We start from the raw sequence: 26,517 nt of genomic DNA, 5'->3' as shown, positions 1-26,517 counted from the left end.
CCAGGACGACTTTTGGCTCCAAATACCTTTTTCCTATTGACTTGCATTGGGAAAGTGATATCTGTATAATCAGCAGATACTTTTTTTTTTAGCTACAGTATATGATCTACCCAGTAAGAACACTTGAATCTGCCTTATTTAAATCATTAGGTCCTAAAAGCTTCCAATGCACAAACATCTGATACTAGTTATTTTCCCTCTCCATTCATTGGACTGAGCCGAGACAGTCGTGATGGAGCTGATAGGAGGCAGGGCTTAGCAAAAACGCAAGTGTGCTTGCTCTGTGGGCTCAAGACCCAGAGGATTCAGATATTTGTATTCTCAAGGTCTAGGCCATTTTGGTTTCGTGCACCACTGATTAACTTTCATAAAAAAAATAAACGGGGCCCCGCCTCCAACACTTTATCTCGTTCTCTTTATACATCCATGCTCCAACCCCTCACGACCTTTGAGGATGGACTTTATGATGATAAATGATGGCTTATGATTATAACGGCTGCACAGTTTGAAAAAATAATATTTGACTGACATTGAAATTGCAATATTAGAGATATTGAACATTTGCATAATCATTCTCATCATCAATGTATTAGAATGATCCGTGCCAAACAAATGTTTTGTAGATGGTATTTTAAACACATATTCGCCTTTACAAAATATTGTGCGTTTTGCGATTTGAAGTTTGCGCTAGTCCACATTTCTATTTTGATAACATTTCTTTTAATTCTGCAGCCCTGATGAAAATCATCAGTTTTGCCTTTAAAAAATTATAAACAAAATCAATTCTATAAGCCATGCTATGAATCGCTAATACTATAACCCCATTAACTCACATGAATAATTAGTGTGTTAAATACAGTTCAGGGTGTCCAAGAGTTAAATATATAAGGTCATTTAGGTTTATCTTTGGGAACTTTGGAAGTAACTGCGTTTCACCTAAATAATGACGCAGTGTTTCCCCTACCATTGTCAGGGACCCCCGTCGTGTTTCCCCAACCATTGCTGCGCCCCGCCAACAGAGCCCAGCGCCCTCCCTGATATTCAAAATGTTTTTTCAATCCACAGCTCCTCTCTCTGCTCCAGAGGATTAAAACAATCCCCCCCCAACAGCACCCCCCCAAAGCAGTAAACCTAGGGGAAACACTGACGTATCCAAAGGCACAATAATATATTGCATAAAAGGCAGTATAAAAAGAACTATATGAAAAATTGCACATGCCTTGTAAGATAAAACCAATAAATACATGGCGTTATAGAATGAGGGGAAGACATGTTGAGTATACCATGACCAGTCTGTGCTGAGGTCACACAGGGAAGTAGCTTCCTTCCTGAGGTTATGTTCCCCGGTGGGACTGCAGCATACAAATATCTCCCATCCATATCCACCCAGTGATGCAGTCTCTTCTACAGCATCAGCCCCCCCCCCCCCACCCCTTTCACCCGCTCCTCCCTTTCAAATATTCATGTCATGAGACTAGACTCCCAGAGAAGCCTGCTCCACTCAGATCCATCTTGTCGGACTTCAATCCTATATTTCTGTCTTTTTCATTTATTGTATGTACACTACTTATTAAGTATGTAACGTCTTATTCTATCTTTACCCTTCTGTTGCTTTAGCTGTGATGTAATGCTTGGGGGTGGATAATACTGGAATATGTTGCCTCTTCCTCTGCTCTCAGGGCAGCAGTAACAGCAACCTCTCTCCTGGGTCTGCACTGAGCCTGGCTAATTGAGAATTGACTGCTCAGTATACTCTGTGTTTGCCTCACTTTGTTTTTAGGCTTATCATTTATTCATCATCAAAACAGGACACAAGGCAAAGACTTAACATCACCACTAAAGAACATTTTGCTTGTATTATTATTATGATTAATTTATCTTAACACCAAGAATGACAGCGATCCACACACATCTTCACACCATCTAAGGCGTTGTTCTTATATAAATTATTGTCCTAGTTGAATCTTACGTTGGATCAGAGTCCAGCAGTAGTCTGGTGGACTCTTCCTCCGGACTTCACTTCCTCCGGTAGTCTTGTCAACTTGTCCTCTAGCAGCAGTCTTGTGGACTCCTTCTCAGGGCCGCCCCCCCTACACGCAGATCACCATAGGCGGCGCGTGAGGCTCAGGTTTAGGAAGGCTACATAACTTTTTTTTACCTGACGCTGCCCGCGTCCGGCGTCTATAGAAAAGAGATCAACTCAGTGAAAGCACCGCCTGCTGACCAATCAGAGCTCAGTGTGCAGAGTTTAAATATCAAGTCATATTACAGGATAGAGGAAATAGAGTTTAAACTGCCGTATGCAGAGAAGACGCCGACGTGTCGCACTTATCATTCATATCACATCATCAATCAGATCATCGATCATATAATAATCATAATATATCATATATTTCCTTATCCGAGTCAGCTTCTTGAGCCGTATCTGGCCGTGCAACACTTACATTGTCACACATACTGTATGCAGACGTATTATTTTAAGCAACACATTAAGTTGACGAAACACTCAAATGTAATTAAAGCCAGATCCACTCGATCATATCTGTCTAATATTAGTTTACTTTTCATAAATGAAGTATGACGCTGCGCTGTCAGTACACTTGTCCCTGTTTGTGATTGGTCAAATGTTGCTAACTCCGCCCCTTTCACGTGAACGCGCTCTCAGCTGGACAGAGAAACCCTGGCTTGATTTACCGAGTTGATAACCAGCGTCGTAGGACCGCTTAGCAAGATCTCGTTTGTTAGGGTTAGTTAAGATAACTCAAACATATCCAGGGTATGTTGAACTGGCTTCGTAGTACAGGGCACAGGTGGCTGCATAGCAGCGCTAATGTCAAAGACACAAACATTATCTTTTTATTTTACCAGGATGCAGTGACAAAAATATTTGGGAAGGCTTAGCCTTCCCTAGCCTACAGTACCCGCCTCCCCTGCAGATCACGCAAACTGCGTGGGGCCTCATCTTATCCGCAATTGCGGCGCAATTCATTCATTTTATGCGTAAGTTCACGAGCATGCTCCACTTGCTGCCCCCGTCAACGCTCGCGACACATGTGTTACGACTTGTGTACAGACCTGGCGGGCCTTGTGCCACAACTTGGCGTAGGGCCACAACTCGTCCTCCAGCTGCAACCCTCTCTTGGTGACTCGTCCTTCAGCAGTAACGCTCTCTTGAGGACTCTTTCTTCAGCAGTTGTCTTCTCGACTCATCCTCCAGGACTGATGCTATCTTACAAACTCGTCCTCAAGCAGACATGCAATCTTGTTGACTCATTCTCCTGCAGTAAACTTGTGGTCTCGTCTGTCCAGTCATATTCTTGTGTTCTCGATCTCCAACAGTAACTTTATTTTGTGGACTAGTTCTAAAGCAGAACCGCTATCTTGTGGACTTGTCCTCCAGCAGTAACGCTCTCTAATGGAGCCATTCTCCAGCTTTAATGCTCTTTAGTGGACACATCCTCCTCCTGGAAACATAAAATACACTACTTTAAAGGTTTAAAGTGCTCTATCAATAAAGCTGTATTGTATTGTACTTGTCCCATATAAGTACACAATATTTTTAAAATGTTCTATGGTGTGTATTTGTATTATATTATACTATATATATATATATATATATAAATATATATATGTATTATATATAATATAAATATATATATGTATTATATATAATATAAATATATATATGTATTATATATAATATAAATATATATGTGTATTATATATAATATAAATATATATATATATATATAAATATATATATATATATTCAGTGGGGCAAAAAAGTATTTAGTCAGCCACCAATTGTGCAAGTTCTCCCACTTAAAAAGATGAGAGGCCTGTAATTTTCATCTGAGGTATACCTCAACTATGAGAGACAAAATGAGAAAAAGAAATCCAGAAAATCACATTGTCTGATTTTTAAAGAATTTATTTGCAAATGATGGTGGAAAATAAGTATTTGGTCAATAACAAAAGTTCATCTCAATACTTTGTTATATACCCTTTGTTGGCAATGACAGAGGTCAAACGTTTTCTGTAAGTCTTCATAAGGTTTTCACACACTGTTGCTGGTATTTTGGCCCATTCCTCCATGCAAATCTCCTCTAGAGCAGTGATGTTTTGGGGCTGTCGCTGGGCAACACAGACTTTCAACTCCCTCCAAAGATTTTTTTATGGGGTTGAGATCTGGAGACTGACTAGGCCACTCCAGGACCTTGAAATGCTTCTTACGAAGCCACTCCTTCGTTGCCTGGGCGGTGTGTTTGGGATCATTGTCATGCTGAAAGACCCAGCCACGTTTCATCTTCAATGCCCTTGCTGATGGAAGGAGGTTGTCACTCAAAATCTCACGATACATGGCCCCATTCATTCTTTCCTTTACAAGGATCAGTCGTCCTGGTCCCTTTGCAGAAAAACAGCCCCAAAGCATGATGTTTCCACCCCCATGTTTCACAGTAGGTATGGTGTTCTTTGGATGCAACTCAGCATTTTTTCTCCTCCAAACACGTCTAGTGGAGTTTTTACCAAAAAGTTCTATTTTGGTTTCATCTGACCATATAACATTCTCCCAATCCTCTTCTGGATCATCTAAATCAGGGGTAGCCAACGCGGTGCCCGCGGGCAATAAGTCGCCCGCAGGGGGGAAATTGGTCGCCGCGTGCATGTTCTAAAATAAGCACAAGTCACCATGGAGCTCCGTCTAAAAACATTATTGAATACATTTTTATTTTTAAAATGACAATATTTAATATAACGTTTTAAAAGCACACATTGTGTATGTACATATGTAAGTGAAATGGAGATTTGGTGCGTGAAATTGAACTCTGACCCCAGATAGGTTCAGAGTTGAACTCCACGCACGAAATATCCGTTCCACCTTTAGCTGAGATGAGGCTCATGCTAGCGTGTGGTGATGAAGCCCATGATGAGCAGCTACGATCATGGGCTTCATCACCACACCGCAAACAGACAAACACACACACATAGCAGTGGTGAGGATCTCAGCCTGCCACTGACGTTCAACCAGAAAACATCAGCAGTTAGCTGTTAGCAGTTAGCAAACAGAGATCACAGCTCCTCATATCTTTTCAGAAACTGGACAAAAGTTAAACAAGTACAAACCACATACTGTCTGTGTCATGGCGAATACAGTCGCTGGTTTATTTATGTCTGTAGGCCGTTGTTATGAGTGTGTAATTAGCATATACAACGTTAGCTTAGCCTGGTCGACCCAGTCTCCATTCAGAAAACAAGCATTTTAAAAGGTTTTTCGCCTGCCGTCTTGTCTGCAGACTTGTCAAGCATTAATTCATGGTTTTTACTAACCGGTATCAGTATGTTGTTACTTCGGCATCATTTAGAAACGGGTATTACAATTTAATCACGGTAAAATATGTTCATTTTGTTGTATTTGTAGCTCCCGAGCCAGCGCGTCTTGTTTGAATGAGGCGAGTAAACACACCTGGCAGCAGCGGTGAAACTCGAGCCATTAGAGCGAAGTCGCGTCCGGTGTGAACGCAGCATTACAACGACCCCTGATAGATCTCGCGAGAATGTGTATAAATATAGATACATTTTCATAACAAAACAATGGGGTTGCTATAGCAATGGTAAATCATTGTTAATAATTATTGTGAGGAATAATTAACATTAACATGTGATCAGACAGTCCTTCACATAGAGTAAATTAATATGTATTCTGATTATTATTAATAATAATATCATTAAACGTGAACCGTGCAATTATGTTATTCAGGAAGTTTGTATCAAACGAGTAGCCCTTCGTATTACTCAGTACCCTTGAAGTAGCCCTCGGTGACAAAAAGGTTGGTGACCCCTGATCTAAATGCTCTCTAGCAAACTTCAGACGGGCCTGCACATGTACTGGCTTAAGCAGGGGGACACGTCTGGCACTGCAGGATTTGAGTCCCTGGCGGCGTAGTGTGTTACTGATGGTAGCCTTTGTTACTTTGGTCCCAGCTCTCTGCAGGTCATTTTGACCCCACGGGGTGAGATCTTGCGTGGAGCCCCAGATCGAGGGAGATTATCAGTGGTCTTGTATGTCTTCCATTTTCTAATAATTGCTCCCACAGTTGATTTCTTCACACCAAGCTGCTTACCTATTGCAGATTCAGTCTTCCGAGCCTGGTGCAGGTCTACAAATTTGTTTCTGGTGTCCTTTGACAGCTCTTTGGTCTTGGCCATAGTGGAGTTTGGAGTGTGACTGTTTGAGGTTGTGGACAGGTGTCTTTTATACTGATAACGAGTTCAAACAGGTGCCATTAATACAGTTAACAAGTGGAGGACAGAGGAGGCTCTTAAAGAAGAAGTTACAGGTCTGTGAGAGCCAGAAATCTTGTTTGTTTGTAGGTGACCAAATACTTATTTTCCACCATAATTTGCAAATAAATAATTAAAAAATCAGACAATGTGATTTTCTGGATTTTTTTTTTCCTCATTCTGTCTCTCATAGTTGAGGTATACCTAGGATGAAAATTACAGGCCTCTCATCTTTTTAAGTGGGAGAACTTGCACAATTGGTGGCTGACTAAATACTTTTTTGCCCCACTGTGTGTATATATATATATATATATATATATATATATATATATATATATATATAAATAAATAAATAAATAAATAAATAAAAAGTCCTTTGTGGCTAATATGCACAATATTTTGGTGTGTGACTGCAACTGCTTTAGGATTAAGAAGCTCTTCTCCAGGCAGGAGCTGTCAGTTTTAACCCAGGTTTAGGATCACTCGTGAATATGATCACTTTAAAATGTCCCTGCTGCTATTGTCCCCACTGCACACACACATCCACACACACTCATACATAATCCTACTACTCAGTTTCTAGCGCCACAGCTAATATTTTCACCGATCCTGCTCTAAAAGCTGCTTATCGAGTCAGGCGTCATAGTATTTAGCAGATCAGGACCAGTTTGAATGCAGAGCTCTTTCTTATGTTAATGGATGACAGCAGATTAGTCAACGAGACCCAGCTGTATCTAAGCCATGTGAGATGCACTGAGGCAGGGGCTTTAAATATTCTTCTTCTGGTTTCACACTCGCAAAGTTTTATCTATGTGAAACTAGGGGTTTCACAACACCAGAAATGTAGAAGAAATCTGTTCACACCATGTCGTTAGAAAATGGCTTTGCTGATCCTATCACAGGTGAACAGCATTGGTACAATTGCATTCGACACCTGGCATTAAAAATGTATCCCCACGTGCGCTTCGATTAACCACTTGATATCGCAGCTTTAGCAAAATACAATCAAACCTCTGTAACATGTGAGGGATAACGGCAGGGAAATGACCATGTCAGGTTTAAGTACTTTGCTGATTACTAAATCAATCAATAAATAACACAATATTTTGATTTAAACATGATTTTATTGAGAAAAGAAAACAGTTTGTTCTAGTGGCAAGGTCTGGTACTCTGATGATAGCGCCATGAAATGTAACTTAAAATGACGGTAGTACCAATCAAGGTTTTTGCGCTTGGAAGTTATAATTATTTCAACTTTTACCTAGTTACCTCTGACTTTTCAACACGCAACCAATCAGATGACAGTTGTATGTAGTGGTGCAAGCTAACAATAGAAACAAAACTTAACCGGCTTCTTTCAGCAAGGTTGGGCACAGAGCCTTGCAGTGGCTAAAGAAAGAGAAGTGCCTATCATGAGAATGCAGTTAAACTGTCCAAGTCTGTTAGCAATTTCAATGTTTTTTGGACACAGCTGAAGTCATGAAATGTACCGCACTTTTTTCTACGGATTGATATGACTGATATTGAAGCGTCTTTAGCAACGCTCTGCTATACAGAAATAACAGATGGTCCAAAACTGACCAATGAAAATGTAGTATTCAACTAAGCCATGTAATAATAGCCGTTAACTCAAGCAGCACTGTGATGTTCACCGTATGCTAATAGCTAACAATAACTAGCTGTCATCCTGCTGATTACAACACAGATTTGATCATTAAAATGTAGTATCACACTGTAACAAAATGGAACACTGAGTGGTGCGTTTCCTGCAACCTGTAGTACTGTAGGAAAGTGAATGTTGGCATTGCAGAAGAAAACCGTCTTTAAGGTGTTTATCTTACACTACATAGAGTGAAGTTGCTGCTTGTTTACATTTATATACAGTATGTTTGTTTTTGTGCTCTTGTTTATCCCTGTCTGCACACTCAAAATGTGTCCATGATGTTTGTTGTTGTGTGCACTCATGCGTGTGTTAGCCTTAGTAGGCATTAAGCACTGTATGGGAGAGCTCGCTAAGAACATGTCAAGATTATATACTGAGAGAGATAATAGCTGAGAGTTAGCTGAGGAAGTTATAAGTCAAAATGAAATAATATGCCACATCTTATATGGTGTGTTTACAGAAGAAACACCAGATGTAGATATGTATAACATGACTTGGAGCATAATGTTGTTTTGTATTTTTAAGAAAGCCAAGCATATTTCAATCCTTGCTCCTCTCTTAACCACCACCTTTATCTCTAAATTTCAAACTGCTTGATTCAAAAATGATGATGAATCATTTGTGAACAAACTTTAACTTTAAGCAGTTCTCGTTGAACCGTAACATGGGGCATCATGGGTAACCCTGACTCATACAGAGAGCATTTAGGCAGTACACCTGGAAGGTTTCTAATTTCTCTAATTCCCCCTCCTCGACTCCTCGGTCCTCCGGTAGTAACCCGGAAATGGATTTCAGTGCGCCATGTTGAAGGACATCTCATTTCTCTAAATGCACTTCGAGTACCGAGGATCGAGCGTCGAGGAGGCTCTCTGGAGGAGCTATAATCGAGGATAAGCTGATGGATCCTCCGCGGATGTATTTCCGGCAACAGTGATGTTTCAAAGAGTCGTGACGCACGGCCGGACTTATCTCAGCCAATGACAGCTCTGCATGCATCCCCTGGGCCCAGGAGTTCAAAACTTTTAATCTCAATCAGATCCGATCAGATTTTGAAATCCCAATTTTTGTCATCCAGGATCAGACAAGTCGGCCAAATGTTGTCCTTGGAGTTCAAAGCAATTCAGGATAGGATCACCCTGATCCAGATTACGATTTTTCAAGATGACTAGATCCTAAATATCAGTGCTTTAATCCTAACGATCGCCATCTAGTGGATATGAAAAATAATACAAGGAAGACAAGAGACTAAAAAGTGTGTATTATTTCAGTTAACAAACGTTGCCATCTTCTTTAAATTGAAACATATTTTAAAATAAATTGTACAGTACATTTTGCTCTGGTAATCCACTGGAAATCCACCCCTCTGGTGGGATCAGGGTAATCCAGTTTTTTGGGATCAAACTGATCCCAATCCTGTGTTGTCGGTTTGAACTACCCGTTTTGAAGATTTGATCCAGATTAAAGCTTTGATTGGATTTCCTGATCTGATCGGATATCAAAGTCATCCTAATCCTATTTTTTGGTTTTGAACTCCCCAAAATCCAAATCCCAAATCTGATTTGATCAGATAGGGATTAAAAGTTTTGAACTCCTGGGCCCTGGATATTATTTTAGTAACTGCTTGAACGACGACGCAATGTTTACAGTGAGAACAGCTGTGAGGTCCGTGCAGAAAGCAGAGCAGTGTGTAAAATATATATCACTCAGTATAACAGGCACACATTATTCTCTGTATTACAGATACATGATGCCTTTATCATGTATTTAGATGCATGGGCTCACCAGCTGGAACAAGGAAGACAAAATGTGTCTTTTACTAATCAGAATACCTTTATTCGTCCCACAGAGGGGAAATGTACATAGTTACAGCAAAAGTGAAGATTGAGACAAAATCAAACACTATTAGATAAAAGGGCATGTGCAAAAATCTAAAATAAAACATTTGAAAAATGTAATTATTTACATACGAAGTACATTTATATTTCTAATAATTTAAAGATTAAATTAAAAGCATAACTACCATACCTTATCACCTGTAAAAGATAAAAAGTAAAAATGTTGATATTTTACAGATGGCAAGTTACCAATTGAATAGGTAACGTCTGGAACATGAGTCATTGCTTTCCTAATCCTTCTCTCCCGTCTCTTTAAGGGGTTGCTGTCGTCTGAGGAGGGGCTCAGACTGGAGGAGCATCTCAGAGACCCTGAAGTCACAGCCGGCTGAGGACCAACCCTTCAAAATTCAGGCTGCAGTTCATAGACTCTGGATCAGTCCTGAGCGCCGTGGTACACAAGCCAACAGCACCAGGTCTTAACACACAGAGAGAGAATGACTCTGCTGACGCGCTTCCTAAATAATGTGATATTCCTCAAACCTGACTGATGGAGCACTCGTACGGATAAAAAAAGCTACGAATGTTTCTTTGGTTGTGTGTGGGTTTTGTCTCGTGCCATGTTTTTTAATAGTCTTGAATGCATTACTAAACCATTCCAGTGTAAAGATGTAAACTGACAACTTCTCCATACTGCAGCGGTGTCCCTTCAAAATACAACACAACAGGAAAGAAGCAGGTCAACGTTTCCTTTGAACCTCAAGCCTTATTGGTTAGTTCTTATTTCAGGTTTCACTATATTAGTACTACCACAGCAGTGCCAACGGAGCCCCGCGCCCCCCCTAAAATTCAAGGTGTTTTTTATTTATTTTCTTTTTTTTAATAATACATATTTATAGCACCAAATTGCAACTAATCTATTTACTGTCACATTGAACATGTGCTCTTTTCTTAAATAAACTAAACACTTTCATTTTAAGTTTAGTGTTTTTGACCCTAAGAAACACTGATGCATTAATCAATAACAATAATCCACAGCTCCTCTCTCTGCTCCAGAGGATTTAAAAAAATTAAATATCCCAACAACACCCCCCGCTCAGACAGCACCCCCCCCCCAAAGCAGTAAACCTTGGGGAAACACTGATCTGAGTTTACATTCACCAGGGCCCAGGAGTTCAACACTTTTTTAATCTCAATCAAATCCGATCCCATTTTGAAATCCCATTTTTTGTGATCCAGGATCAGACAAGTCGGCCAAATTTTGTCCCTGGAGTTCAAAGCAATTCAGGATAGGATCAGCCTGGTCCAGATTACGATTTTTCAAGATGACTAGATCCTGAATATCATTGCTTTAGTCCTACCGATCGCCATCTAGTGGACATGAAAAATAATACAAGGAAGACAAAAGACCACATTGCAGAGACATCTATAATGTTTAATTCTATTTTTTTATTTGAAAGGTGATGACAGATGATGGACTTTTTTGGTGTTGAAGATATTTTTACTTTAATCTAAATTACATTTGTGATTGACAATCTTTGCTGTGATACTTTTATGAGCATCAACATTTATGTCATCAACATTTGTTTGAAAAACAAATAGGCCACCAAAAACGTGAACAAAAATGGGAAAGATAAAATGTATTTCCCATGAAGGCTAAAAAGTGTGTTTTATTTCAGTTAACAAACGTTGCCATCTTATTTAAATTGAAACATATTTTGAAAGAAATTGTACAGTACATTTTGCTCTGGTAATCCACTGGAAATCCACCCCTCTGGTGGGATCAGGGTAATCCAGTTTTTTGGGATCAAACTGATCCCAATCCTGTGTTGTCGGTTTGAACTACCCGTTTTGAAGATTTGATCCAGATTAAAGCTTTGATTGGATTTCCTGATCTGATCGGATATGAAAGTGATCCTAATCCTGTTTTTTGGTTTTGAACTCCCCAAAATCCAAATCTGATCTGATCAGATAGGGATTAAAAGTTTTGAACTCCCGGGCCCAGTGCATCAGCACATCAGTTACATAAGTGTATACCAGTGCTATGTCTTAATCCACATACTTATTGTACTTACATTTGTGCATAAGCGCAATGTGGCTAAAAGTACCTGGAATGGTGCACTCAAAACGGTCAAAAGGTTGAGTATGAAGCGCCGTACACTTCTCACACTCAACGTTAGCCATCTTGGCTACATAACATAATTGCGGCTGCTCTGGTGTATAAGCGGTACCACTATACTGCTGTTGAAAAGAAGCCCCATATATTCTTTTGAGTTGATGAGCAATCTGTAATGATTTGCTAACACAACATCGCACTGCTAGCTAGTGAACAGCACTGATTGTCACTTTGGGTGAGGGCATAGCAACTGTCGTCAATGCTAGCCGTAATGCTAGTCGTATTTCAAATAATGCGTAAAAGGGATTGCAGTGTGTCGAGAAGAATGTCAGAATTGAGACACAACTCAGGCTTCTCAGCATTTGATTGAAAACATTACCTTTTTTAAGCAACTTTTTTTTGCGATGAAGCACCCCTACAGTTATGTGTAGCAATTCACGTATACACCACAAACTGTTTTACACCAATCAGCTCAGTGCCGTAAAGCCTTACGCACTTCTTCTGGGAGATCACCAAAGAACATGCAGACCGACAGACACCACTCTCCATTTTACAAGTCAGTGTAGCATCACAATGGTTTCAAAAATCTTTTTTTTTAAGCTAAAATATGTAGATAATGTTTCTGTAATTCTGATCTGGTGTAAATGAACTACTTTCAGTGGAATGTTATTTGTGGTTTCAGGTTTGATTTGTCATGTCAGAAAATGTACAGTTCAGACAACTGCATAGAGCTGAACATTCACAGAACAGTGATGTTAACTGTACCAGATTGTAGACAATCAAGTTGAAACTCAACAGTAGAAAAATGCAAAAAAGAACATACATATTCAGTACTGATGAAGTCAACAATTATAATGGTGCGTTCACGCCTGAAACAAAGCTAATATTTGAGTGTAAACGTGAAAAAAAGCGAGGCTTATCTCCAATGAGATACCAACAACGTTTGGTCCGAGAAAAAGAACCACTCTTGCTGCTTTGTGCATGTTGTGAAAGTCCCAGATACGGCGTGGAAACCCAACGGTCTGGTGTTTGGAACATAGACTATCCAGACAAACAAGACAACTGAATCAACGTTGTTTACTACAGTCATATGAACCCAAAATTAACACATTTCCTGTGATTTTATTGCAATAAATGTATCAAAAGGATGGCGAAATAATGACCTAATGATATCGAGAAGTAAAAAGCCTGAATCGAGGCTTTTTCAGGTCTGTCTGCCATACTTCCAGAAAAAAAGGTTTAAAATACTTTAAGGTTTGTTTAAGGCTAGGCTAAGCTACCATTGCAACTGTTCCAACAGAACCCAAAATAATGCAATGTGACACAAATAAAGCAGCGTCTTTATTTGTCATGCCTGCATAAGTTGCACGCATACATTTATAAAAATCGATTTTTGCAAGACAGCATCAAGCCAATTATTCAAATGTTGCGCCTTTACTTCCTCCTTGCTGCGGCATTAGCGTAATCTGTTGAATGAGCTTCTATGCATTGACTGTATGTAATCGCACCACGTGAACAATTCCCTTCATGTCTAGTGTGAACGCACCGTTAGTTGAAGGATGCAGTAAATATTAGACCTATCACACGTTAACATGGTACCACATAGTCTTAGTAAACTTAACGTGGCTTACAAAATAGGGCCAAACATGTCAAAGTGTCATGTCTCTGCTGCCTGGTGGAGCCCAAACCTTTGAATCACTGTTATTCTTACTCTTGCCTTCCCGAGTACCAACAAGACCTTTGCTGAGCAACATTATCCAATCATTGCCGTTAGGCTGTTACGTTGACCAATGATGTCGAGACACAGGAAACCCATTTGGGAGCATGATCTGTGGATTTATTTAAAAATGCATATGCTCTCCTTAGTATTTCCAGCCGCATGTTTAAGTGTTCAAGGAGGGAAATGTTAACACTAGAGTTGTTGATCATCTTTGGGATTGTTTTTGATGTCTTTGATGTCTTTTCATGAGAAGCACAGAACAGCCTCGTACAGTGTGTCCTGCAGAAACCACCACTGCCAAAGAGTCCTAAACTGAAATATGATTGATCTTCTCTGTAACACCTATGCACTTTTGATATGTATCAATGCATTCATTAGCAGTGGTGTTTTTGTCCCACAGGTGTGAAGTGTTTTCTACACGCTGGAGATAACACCAGCTGTCACAATAAGGAAAAAGGCACAAAATACCGAACGGATTATCTGCAGCTCACAGATGCATTGTGGTTGATACGTGGTATTGTCTCTGTGACACACTATTTGCTAATGTTGTCAGTCCTTTGCACTTGTCCAACTGTTTAAGAGAAGCTGACGTCAGGAGGCTGCACACTGGTAGTGTAGAATTTTCTGAATTCAATTTTTTCTTGACTTGTATCCGTTCCTGGAGTTTTATTTCAGCTACTGCGCAGAAGTGAAGAGGTGTTTCAGAAATACTCATATGTTCTTTAGAATTTGAAGAAAGAATATGTTTTTGAAAGATTATTGTATTGATATGGAAAAACAAAAGAAAATAATTGAGTAAAAAAACGTTGGATACTCTGTTTTTATTTGTGGAAATAAACTTTGACTGACTTTTTAAACTTCTTGAATGTGGCCTTGTACACAGTGTTTTTTTTTACATATCCAGCCGTTTAAGAAAAACATGATCCTTCCTTACAGGTCTGTTTTGGTGTCCTCTTGTAAGTCCAATACTCGTTCAGCTCTATTTTTGGTCTCCGGCTCCTCCGTCTCTTAAGCTGCTTGTCCTCTGTGCTCTCCAGCTAGTCTCTATCTTTCTGCAGGAAGTGTACAGCTTTATCTTAGGAAACTACTGCTGCAGGACCAAACTATGCCATGTTTAGTCATATTAATCTGCAGAAAGAAGTCTGGTAGATTTGTTAGCTTAACTTTTCCCTATTCATGGCTGCATTCCGGATCTCATACTTTTCCGGTTTTCTTTAATCTGCAGCTGCCCTCACAAAGAACCTACTGTGTCATGCAGTATGCATTGAGACACGCTACATTGTTATGACTTTGCAACTTGAACCCTGTGGCTTTAATATCCCCTGCCCCAAAGTATTGTGGGTCATAATAGCCAGAATTCCTTCCGGCTTGCTAAATGCAAAACATGACTGGATGCAGGAGGACATCCTGTTATCTTTGGCTCACTGCCTTTTAATAAATACTGGCATACTGGCAGCAAAGGTTTGTCCCTCAACATTTTGGAAAAATTACTTAATAATGCAACAATGTATCAATCTTCAAAAATATTTTTGTTTTTTTAACTCACTTTAAAAAAAACTCTAATAAACCTCACTTATTAAAAATGTTTTTATTAAATGTTTTTATTAAATGACTACATTTTTGAAAATGATATATAATTTCCCCCACAAATCATGACATTTTCAAAGAATGCCCTTAACTTTTCAAAAATGACTTCCATTATAACCCTATTTCTTTAGATAGTTGACTCTCTTGAAAACCTACTTAACATTTAAAACACATTTTTTCAGAAAAATCCAGACTTAGGTTTGGTTGTGACAACAAAATATGAAGTTCAATACTGGTCTTAACAAAAACGAATAAGCAGTTATAATCGTTTTAGCAATGACCAGTTGGTGCGACCAGCTCCAGTGACTCAATGTAGCCTATTTACAAGACAGTGGGACAATTATTATAATGATCTGGTTTAATTAAGAAAACCCAACGCCAAGTCAACATAAGAGGGTCATAGAGACATATCGGTAGAGTGTGTTGGCATCATATAGACCAAAAACCAAATGTATAAATATTATAGACCCAATTATATTTTATTTTGTTCTCCACAATCCCTGCCTGTTATTATGGATAAACAGACTTTAGTGAAACTTTAAAAATGTCTCTGGATGGAAAAGACACTCATTTGTGATGTCATAGCTTTCCTCTACCACCAGAGGGCAGAGCAGGACAAACATCTGAGAGAAACAACAGCTTCCTTCCTTCCAGCTCCAAATCTCTGTGAATGGGCCAGAAAATGTTCAACTACTGATACATTGCTTATATAGTGTCTAACCCCTTTTTCTAAACATCCTCATTGTTTGATTAGAAACCTCTCTCCAGATGCTTTCATTTGAAATGTATGTATGTTTCAGTAGTATGTTTGTTAGGTTAAAGCATTTGAAGAACATTGTTCTGAGCTTTATGTAAACCTAATATGACTGCTTCAGGGTTCTTACGGTCATTAAAAACCTGGAAAGTCATGGAAATTCTAAATGCTAATTCCAGGCCCTGGAAAAGTTATGGAAAACAATATTTTTCCAAAAGTTTTTGGAAATGTCATGGAAATGTAACTAAAGTTGCATCAAATATAATTTTTATTTTATCTAATCGCTAAAATAGTAATACTATAATGATAATAAATACTGTATCGTATAGTAATGAAACGTAAAATGGCATTTAATTGACGAGGTATTTCGCTGGTGAGAGATTTGAGTTGCTTTAGCGTGTAGGAGCTAGTAAGCCTACTATATGATTTGATTTGTTTTAGATAGGCACAAAATGTTTCATATGCGGAACTTTTTTCCTGTTCCATGTTAAATTAAACCATTTTCAGTGGTACCGCTGGTCATGGAAAATTAGGTAAAGGTCATGGAGAAGTCATTGAAAATCACTGGTGAAAATTTTTATGAACCCTGGTGTTTGTATTCCAGGTTCAAGAGATCCAGATGATAATGGGGAGAATCCAGCTAAACCCCACCACAGAGTGCTGAACCTGCTTCAGTCCAAGAAGAGGACGCCCAGGGTAAAGATAACTGTCACATCTCCAACGCTCTTCTCTCTGTGTTGCTCATTTCCTGCTCTCATACAGAATTACAGAGCCGACCCCTCCCAACCTTCTTCATGGAATCTTCTCATTCTTTAACAATAGAGTCGTGCAGCAATAGGCCGACCCGGAGGTTAGCATGGCATGGCTCCCTCGGCTAAAAGCAATTGGATTTTTCTGTTGGATATTGGAATATTGCAGAAAAAGAGATCACTAACACATGTTTTTAGTACTTACACACAGTTGTGTAAAGTAACTAAGTACATTAACTCATGTACTGTACTTAAGTACAATTTTGAGTTACTTGTACTTTACTTCATTATTTCCATTTAATGCCGTTTTCTACTTGTACTCCACTACAATTCAGTTGTAAAATATTGTACTTTTATTCCACTACGTGTATTTAATACCTTCAGTTACTTTACAGAACTGGATTAATGATGTGAAATATAATCAACTCTTAAATCAGACTTTAGTGTACAAAGTCAGTCAAACTAGCTGCACCTTTACCAGCTTTGAACACTTTAATGATCAATCATTATAATCAAAACATGATATTTATAATGAATGCTTTTACTTTTGGTACTTGTAGTATATTTTGATGGTTATACTTTTCTACTTTTACTTGAGTAACGTTTAGAATGCAGGACTTTTACTGTAACAGAGTATTCCTAGACTCTGACACTTCTACTTTGAATGAAGTACATGACCTGAGCATTCTTCCAACTCAAGTTTGTCGAGGATATTCTCCACATTCACACCATTTTTATAATTGTAAATGCAAACGGAAAAGTGAAGTTACCATAATGTCCATGTGCATACAGTATAGAGATGAACGACATCACGACCACATGACTTCACATCACCACAGCTAATCTAAAGGTGGCTAATGTTTGGCGTAGACATAAAGGGATATCTCTTCAGCTTGTGTTAACCACGCACTTTTGTCAGGCATCTAACCAAAAACCAAATGACCTTAAGACGAGGAAACCTGGAAGTGCTCAAATGCTAACTGATTTCCTGTTTTATGACTTATACCTGCGCCACTCCATACACTATTCAATCACTTATCATGATCAGATTAGCTGAAGGTAATATAGAGATCAAAGCATGGTTGGTAATGAAGTTTTCATCTATTCATGAATCTGTATTTTCTGTCACAGGATGATAAGAATCTGGAAGAGGATTCTGTCAACAACAGACAGCGAAAGGGAAACCACTACCTCACAGAGGTAGCTCCAACAACAGACAGATAACATGTTGAAATGGGCTTCAAATGCATTTCAAATTGATCTCAATTCTTGTTGTCTCTATTCCCCTCTGTGACCCTGCCCTGGCTGCAGCTGTCTGTTCACAGTGCGCCCCCTGCAGGTGAGGAGGGGAAGCTGCGGGAGAACAAGGTGCGCTCCATGGCAACGCAGCTACAGGCCAAGTTCCAAGAGAACTCCTCCACAAAGAGCCGCAGCAAGGTGAGAGGAGCACAGTTTGAATAAAAGGCGTATCAGGACTTCATGCATGCAAATCAGTCGCTTTTTGGCGCCTCCCGCTTTTTTAACGCTGATTTGGGTGACTTGTGCTATTCGTATCGCTCTAGTCCGGGGGTTGGCAACCCGCGGCCCACGGGCCGCATGCGTTCCTTTAAAGAGCCTGTGACACGATTTTCCCCTATCATCCAAACCCATCAATTTGAGTAAATATTGTCCCCTTGAAAACCGTTACTGAACTGATTTTGGATATTTGTACTTTGATAACCATTAATCTGCCCTTCAATGTTGACCATTTCCTGGATCTTCTCGGGGATTCTTCAAGTCCCGCCAAATTATGGGTGACGTCAATGCGGGCACAGCGCTCCAGCTGCACCGTTCAGGATCCCAGCATCTGCATGTAAACGCACGATGGCGCACACAGCAGCAAGCTCAGACAGCGATGACAGTTTAATTTTGAACGTGTCTGAGAGCTCATATGAGGCTGAAGGATCGGTTTATTTTGTATCTGTTAGAAGTTTAGGAATTAGGTGCGTCAATATGGGCGATCATACGGTCATGTAGCCAGTGGTGGACCGGAACTAAAAATCAGCCCGGGACTCTCGACCGGCCCACTTCGGTACAACTTGTAAATTGTCAACGGGGGGAGTGGGGGATGTGCTAGTGACTTATCCGACCGGCCCACTTCGGTACCGGCCCATCGGGATTCGTCCCGATGGCCAGTCCGCCACTGCACCCAGCCCAGCCCACGTAAACTGTCAACGGGGGGAGCCTCGCTGCGGGGAAACGGTGGACCTAGTGTCCCGATCGGAGTGGGAATAATAATAATAATAATAATAATAATAATAATAATAATAATAATAATAATACTCCGTGCATTTTATCCATTAATTTCCCCAACATTGTGGTAAAAAAAAAACACGTTTAATCCATGTTGGTGTACTACTACAACCAGTGGTGTAGTGGGGATGTTTAACTGGGTGGACGGGGTGGTGGGTGGACGGGAGACACTATGGACGCGCTCGTGAACTGTCAACGGGGGGGGGGGGCTTGGTGACCTCTGTGTCGCCTGTCAGCTGAACTTACATGATGCCGTTTAGACAATATAATAATAAAGGGTGGTGCTGGCTGTCAGCGAACCGATCCGGCCTTTCTGCGCGACTATCACTCAAATGCGGGACATAGTCTCAATGTGTGGGACGCGGGACAAATAATAAAAATGCTGTGTGTGCAGTCCCGCACAGTGCGGGACACCTGGTCACCCTACACACACAGTTCTGCCCCTCACACACACACGCTTCAAATCAAGTTGCATAAATGCTTGAGCTACGTTTTTATTATAATTACTGTGAAATCTGCCTATTATGTTTTCGTCATTATTACAACAAACACACACTTGCAACTGATAACACTGGCAATGATTTTAGATGTATTAGACTATTAAAAAAAGAAATCATGCTTCAAATAAGTGGGGGTACGGCGTATCCCCGCGTCCAACGCCCACTACACCACTGACTGCAACTACAAAAAGCTAAGGTTTGTTTTCTCATCAGGAAATGCAGACCGGCTCAAACAAAAGATTTTTAAATCATCATCCTCACGATCATTTAATGTATCATATGTTCGCCGAATTGACATGAAAGCACTAATAAATGTAGTTTCATCCACTTGAGTTTACAAAAATAATCGATTTGTTTTTATATCACATCCGACGGGAGGAAATTCAGCAGCTCTCACTACCGATATGTAATCCTAATTAATCATCATCTTCACCACGATCATTTATGTTTATGTTCGCCGAATTGACATGAAAGCACTGACAAATATGAATATACTGTAGTCAACTTCATTAAAACGTTATTAACGAGCCTAAACTCAGTAATTCACCATTTCTACGCATGACAACACACTTTGTCCGTGTTTGGCTCTCTCGCCGCACAGTGAAGCGTTCCCGCATTGACGTCACTTCCGGCTTCCCCCAAAACCTCAAAATGAGTCGAAGGAATTTTCCCGCGATGTTCGAAATTATTGATATTTATCGGAACGGTATCGCTTTTTCTTTTTTAAACTGACGGTTCGAGATTACTAGTAGCCCACTATTTCATTGCACAACAGTTGTTGGGTTCGTGTCACAGGCTCTTTAAGCCCTCTGCTCTGGCTCCCTTGAGCTTAGACAAAAATAAGAAGGAAATAAAATAAAAGTATTTGTAGGACTATTTATATTTTGTTGCATTGTTGAAAATGTTTCGTATCTTGTATTTTGAGGTGATACTGTGACACATAAAAAAAAAAAAACGGTTTTAATTAGGTCAACTAAAATATGCGTCACATTCTGCTACGGTCCCGCGCGAGCGCCTTTTCCTGCGGGTGAATAATCTGACCCCCGGCTCGATGGGCGAACTATGGATAAATCAAAGAAAAGTACCGGAGGAACACAGGAATTAAATTCTGTGTGGACAGAGTTATATGGTTTCACAGCAAACGATGCTGGTTTACCGGTATGTTTGATGTGTAGAGAGAAGTTGTCAACGGTGCTGCAGCCTTTACGTATCGAGGAACAACAAGGGAGAGGAAGACAGCTGACCATCTTCAGTCATAATTCAATGGGGTATGTAATTTATTTCAGAAAACACTTTTTGTTATATTCCATGGAATGCTCTTAACGTCCCGATAGCAATGAATATATTAAATGCTTTGACAATAAATACATACAAAAATTAATCTCTGGAAGCCGTAGCGCTGGAAAAAGCACGGCATTTTAGCCGGCCCAGCTAAAATGATTGGATGGCCTACCTGCCTGTCAGCCTTCCATCTGTGCACAAATGTATCTCGTGGCCTCATTGATGATGCGCGTTCGTGTGTGTTGGAGGAGGGACTCTGTAAGAAAGTCTGAAGGAAGAGGCATATTTGTTCCCGTTGTGTATTTTCAAATTCTAGCGCACTCGAGCTGGTTTCTCCTTTCTTACCTACCGTACCTTTAACTCTTTTTAGGGTGCAGCTATATGTTTTATTTATTTCAAAGGGGGCCCATTTTAATAATGTTTTTTTTTCCTTCAAATGTGCAGAGGACTCCCCAAGTGCTGTGTTTAATTTATTTTAAAGTAGGCCTGTGTATTATTTTTAATTCTCCTTATAGGAGTTCTTTGTTTCTTATTAGAGGTTAACAGTTTTATATAATGTAATAAATAGCCTAATTCATGCAAAAAAAACGTAGTTTTTGTCTGATATAACAATAAATACAACTTTATTAGCTATCAAGCTATGAAATATGTTTTTTCGGCTCCAGACAAAAAAATGTTTTGGAAAAAGGAGCAAAATGGCTCTTTTGGTCAAAAAGGTTGCAGACCCCTGCTCAAGTCACTCGAGGTTCACCGCAGCTTGCAGTTGTGTTTACTTTACGTGTCATTCAAACAAGACGCGCTGGCCAGGAGCTGATGCTTATCTCCATGTAAATACTTTTTTTAATTTCTTGCCAAGAGTGAGATGAGAAGATTGACATTACTCACATCTATGTGGTAAATATGAAGCCACACGTTAGCTTAGCTTAGCATAAAGACTTGCGGCGGGAACTAGCTCGCTTAGCTTGTACGATGAAAAAAAACTGCCTGCCAGCCTCTGTAAAGGGCGAAATAACACGCTAAATCTGCTTTGTTTTTAATCTTGGGTTGCCGGTTTCACAGGGGGTGCTGACGATTCTTATTTAATTATTGACAAAAAAAGCAAATAATCACAACTGCTTGAAATAACCTTTACGTATTGCTTTACGTCCATCTGCTTTTCATTGTTATAATTAAACTTCTAACACTACCTTTTTTTTTCTTCCTTGCACGACCTATTCATAGAGAATAGACTTAAAAGATTGAGTTCCTTGTAACCCCTCACTGATTTTACATTCTGTGATGGGTGCAACTGCTTTTAATAATTAACTTTCACACCGCTGGACCATGTGACTAACTCATTCTCGTGTACTTTTTTGCAGAAATAGCTTGGAACTTATCAACAACCATCAAAAACGTGTCTTGATGCAGCATGTCCCCCCCTCTCTAACCTTGCTGTGTTCTTCCTCTCAGTGTGTGCTCCGTAAGGACTTCGCTCCTGGGCTCGGCGGCAGCCCACTTACACAAAGTCTTAAGGTTGTATAAACCCCAGATCGTATCTCAGGCTGCTAATCAAAAATAACTTAAACAAATGTTTAACTTTGAGACGATGCAAGTGCTAAAATGCTAACTCATTTCCGGGTGTAGGACTCATTCCTGCACCACCGAATAGTCAGACATGAAAGTAAATAACGTTTTTCCTGTTTTGGGCATCTTAGCAAAAAAACTTTAAAAAACGTTCAGACTTGGGAGCCGGAAGAGGTATAATGCTAACTAATTTCCGTGTTTTAGGACTCATTCCTAATCCACTTTGTAGTTGCACATCTATAAGGTGTCAGACGAATACAAAAAAGTATGCAAGCTAACAATAAGTGACTTTGCTTGGTTCTTTGAAGCCCAACAATGTCATTTATCATTAACCTTCTGTGTTTTCCCCCTGTAGGAGGACCCAAGCCACGTCCCCCCCTCGTCGATGGATGGCGGGAGCTACTCGGCGACGGACAGCATGCAGATGCACCCCCCAGGTACCCTGGTTTCCTTGCTAAGGCGAGGCCTGAGCTGCCCGAGGCATGTGTGTGTGTTGCCCCGGCAACTGTTGGAGGCTGTGTGTGAGTCTGTCACAGCGGTGGGCTCCCGCGTTAGGAGCCACTCTCAGGACTACCTGTTCCTGTGTGAGCTGCTGGGCCTGGGCTGTCCTCTGCTCTGCATGATGCACCAGGTGCTGGGGCAGATCTACCAGGAGCCCCCTCTGGCCCCGCAGGACCTCCTCTGACACCCACTCACATAGAAAGGGGGGGTTACATGAGTCTTGTTTGGGCCAGTTGACCAAAAAGGAAAACCCAAATGGATCTAATGGATGAATGTTTGCACTGACGAAAATTGAGTTATAATATTGAAACCAAATAATACATGTATTTACTAAATTCAAGGTTAATTTGTGATCGTAAAGACCAGAAGTGTTTTATGGATCAACTTTAAGAGGTTGCTGTAAAAGTCCTTGACTTGATCAGTTTCTTCTGATTGTAATAAGTGCCAAGTGTGAATAGTGCCTTAATGTACGATGGACAACACTATAAAAACCCATCTTTAGGCACATTTTATAGAGGTACGCTAACTTTAATTTGTATTTTCATATTCAAATGTACTTGCTGAGCAGACTTCAGGGGGGATGCATGAATGAAATGTGAGCTCATCAGCTTCTGATGTGTTATCAGGTACCAGCAGAGGCAGATAAGCTCCAGCCGGTCTCGGGCCAGGATGAGGAAACACCCCCGGGCCAACCCTCCGCCCCCCCTCCACCTTCCAGCTCATAGCCAACGCCTTCAGGGGGAGATTTAGTGTGACCCACCCCTCCAGCAGGACCAACACTGCAGTCACCATGTTCATATCAACTACTTTATCCATCATTGATTTTAAGCGCCATCATGAAGCTGCTACAGATGACGCCCTATGTGCCAGAGTCCTCTCAGCAGCAGCACTGGGTCCAATAGTCTTTCTGTTTGAGTGTGGAATGACCCAAAGTCCCTCAGTGGCAGCCTTAGTAAGAGATTTTCAAATTCTCTAGAGATGATAGGAAAGGAACTTCAATACTACCTTTATAATCACCTTAAGCATACGATACACTGGACCATCCTTTACTGAAGGAAAGGAGATAAAACTGTCCAAAATAACCGATCGTGACCATCAAACGTGGATCTTGTAGCTTACTGGGCTAGTTAGGAATTTCCTATACAAGCCTTAACTTGCGAACTGGTTTTGAACTTTCAACAATATGTTTAAACCAAAGAAGAAGTTTACACTTATTCCTGTAAATTGATCAAATAAAGTCAACAGTTCACAGTGTGTATGGTGATAGGTGTTCCTTAAGCTATTCTTTAACTCATGGGTCGGCAACAGTGGTCGGCCCGCCAGCAATAATATTTGGCACGGAATTTTATTTACATTACATTTACAATACAATATCGGACTGACAATCGCACATATATGCTTATTGTACTTTTATCCATGTTGAGAATGAATGACACACAGCACAGGGACAATCAGGCAGCAGGTTGCCATGACGCTGCTAGGGGATCAATAAGTAGGTGGAAAGTGCGTGGTGCTGAAATAGCCAACATGCGGTTAGAAAAAAAGAACACCAGCTCACTAAATCATTCAAACGCAATGTTTACTTATATGTGAACAGTAACAAAGTTCAGTCAAAACATTGACAACAAAATCGGAGAAGCCGCTTGATCATGGAGGCCGTTACAAGCTTCAAAGTTGTATTCATCATCTGAATTTGCCGAAACAAGTTTAATATTCTGAAAGCCAAGACTTTGTTTATTTGAAATCAGATGAAAACAAACTCTCACGGACCCTGCCTTGTTATCTATGATCGCTATACGCTTACATTTATAACTTAGCCGGAGGGAGGGGAAGCAGCGCTGCGGAAGAGCAGAGTGCGAGTGAGAGGTGCCTGTCATCTTCCCTTTACAAGCTTCAAAAATGTATTTATCGTTTGATCTTGGAAATAAAAGTTTCATATTCTGAAAGCTAAGATTTTGTTTATTTAAAATCAAACAAAACACCCGAACCCCGAAAAACTTATTTTACACAAATCCACGTTTATTTTGAAATGAGCCGTTGCGACTTCCGACTGATTTCAATAGAGCGGGTCACATATACATGCACATCTTTAAGAATATATGTATATAATGTGTGGTTGTAGGGAACTAGGTAAATTAAAGTACTTATTTAACTATTAAATAAATTGAGTTTGAGTAAAATACTTGGTTACTGATTAATTTAGGTTATAATATGTTAAATAAGTTGCAAAGCAAAATATGCTGTAATTTATTAGAGTTTTTTCTGAACCGGGGAACAAGGGCGCTGCGCCCTACTTTCGGCATGCAAAATCAATTACACTGAACAAAAATATAAATGCAACACTTTTGTTTTTGCTCCCATTTTTCATGAGATGAACTCAAAGACTTTTTCTATATACACAAAATAACCATTTCTCTCAAATATTGTTCACAAATCTGAAAAAATCTGTAATAGTGAGCACTTCTCCTTTGCCGAGATAATCCATCCCACCTCACAGGTGTGGCATATAAAGATGCTGATTAGACAACATGATTATTGCACAGGTGTGCCTTAGGCTGGCCACAATAAAAGGCCACTCTGAAACGTGCAGTTTTGCTTTATTGGGGGGGTCCGAAAACCAGTCAGTATCTGGTGTGACCACCATTTGCTTCACGCAGTGCAACACATCTCCTTTGCATAGAGTTGATCAGGTTGTTGATTGTGGCCTGTGGAATGTTGCTCCACTCCGGGTTAGGTAAAACATTTTGATCTTGCTGCCGTACGCAGAAGGATCGGTGCACTCTCACACGTAGAATTAGTCCAGGTATAATCAATCTCAGTCAAGCTCCTCTCGTTAAACTGCGTTGTTTCAAAAGATTACGTTAGATGACACTACATGTTAGTGTTTATCATGTCATCCACGTTTAAAACATTACACATCTTCAGTAATTGACCTAGGCATCATAGATTGTTTCGGCTTATTACAATTAGATATTCTCTTCTCAGGAAAGCCCAACCAGAGAGATCAATTCTGGCAGTGTGTGTGTCTCAAAAATATGTGCAGCCATGCGTTTAGGCCTCAGCTTGCATTTCGGACTAGCGAGTCGAGTAGAATGAGCCTGAGTTGGCATTTCACTCTCTTATATAGCAGTGTGGGAGGAGTCCCGTTCGTGCTTTAATGTTCCCGTAGGTAAGTATCAGTGAGCATTTCGTGAGTGGGAATTGTGCTTAGTATAGCTTTTCCAACAGAGATAGTATCATTGTATTGCATAAATCCATGCCTGACCCTCTGATCCCAATAAATATCCTTTAAGTTCACGTGTCCCTTTAATTGTGCTTAGTTTAGCTTTTTCAACAGAGAACGGGAGCATTTCGTGAGTGGGAATTGTGCATAATGTAGCTTTTCCAACAGAGATCGTGGGATGGTTAGGTTTAGCATAGATATATGGGCAACAGTAACTAAGGCCCCAAATATGAGTTCGCATACCATTAATGTGTCAACCGTAGATACAGGTAAAGGTTAGGGATTAACATTTTGGTCTCCCCACCATAGGCAGAGAGACGAGTGCACACGCCATTTCTGCAACACACAACGGCACGCCAATCTCACATTCAGGTCCCCCCTGTTAAAAATAATGTTAAATGACACCCCAGAGTAGTGTTTTAATGTCATTTACATTCAAAGAATTACCACATCT

General features: G+C 40.2%; 2 protein-coding genes across 8 annotated transcripts in view; both read left to right on the top strand.

Annotated features, from left to right (window-relative positions):
• Positions 1-14,479, top strand: part of enc2 (ectodermal-neural cortex 2) — a 43,352-nt gene extending 28,873 nt beyond the window's left edge. For 4 of the 6 annotated variants that reach the window (XM_079681154.1, XM_079681153.1, XM_079681152.1 and 1 more), the window contains one exon: positions 10,098-14,479. The gene's annotated coding sequence lies outside the window, so the exon portion shown is untranslated. Of the gene's footprint in view, positions 1-5,982; positions 6,464-10,097 lie in introns of those variants that run through there. The other 2 variants (XR_013808191.1, XM_079681151.1) reach the window with 2 other exon arrangements.
• On the top strand, positions 10,131-26,137 carry LOC307039270 (uncharacterized protein). Of its 2 annotated transcripts, XM_079681156.1 has the most exons (7): positions 10,131-10,253; positions 16,559-16,650; positions 17,835-17,903; positions 18,015-18,140; positions 22,226-22,288; positions 22,695-22,776; positions 23,467-26,137. In XM_079681156.1, exons 4-7 carry the CDS (start codon positions 18,081-18,083, stop codon positions 23,484-23,486), a joined length of 225 nt encoding a protein of 74 aa, XP_079537282.1. In that variant the 5' UTR covers positions 10,131-10,253; positions 16,559-16,650; positions 17,835-17,903; positions 18,015-18,080; the 3' UTR covers positions 23,487-26,137. The 2 variants fall into 2 exon arrangements, with proteins under 2 accessions (XP_079537282.1, XP_079537281.1); XM_079681155.1 differs by lacking the exon at positions 22,226-22,288.
• The last annotated feature ends 380 nt before the right edge of the window (positions 26,138-26,517 follow it).

Source organism: Notothenia rossii (assembly GCF_949606895.1).
Source record: "Notothenia rossii genome assembly, chromosome: 5".
NCBI classification, from domain to species: Eukaryota; Metazoa; Chordata; class Actinopteri; order Perciformes; family Nototheniidae; genus Notothenia; species Notothenia rossii.
This window is presented reverse-complemented; position numbering and strand designations above follow the sequence as displayed.

Excerpts from the sequence above, each read along its gene's own strand:
- LOC307039270 (XM_079681155.1), top strand. The coding sequence starts at position 17,836 with ATGATAAGAATCTGGAAGAGGATTCTGTCAACAACAGACAGCGAAAGG. Across the intron at positions 18,141-22,694 it reads CCACAAAGAGCCGCAGCAAG|GAGGACCCAAGCCACGTCCC; the intron begins GTGAGAGGAGCA and ends TTCCCCCTGTAG. Across the intron at positions 22,777-23,466 it reads CATGCAGATGCACCCCCCAG|GTACCAGCAGAGGCAGATAA; the intron begins GTACCCTGGTTT and ends ATGTGTTATCAG.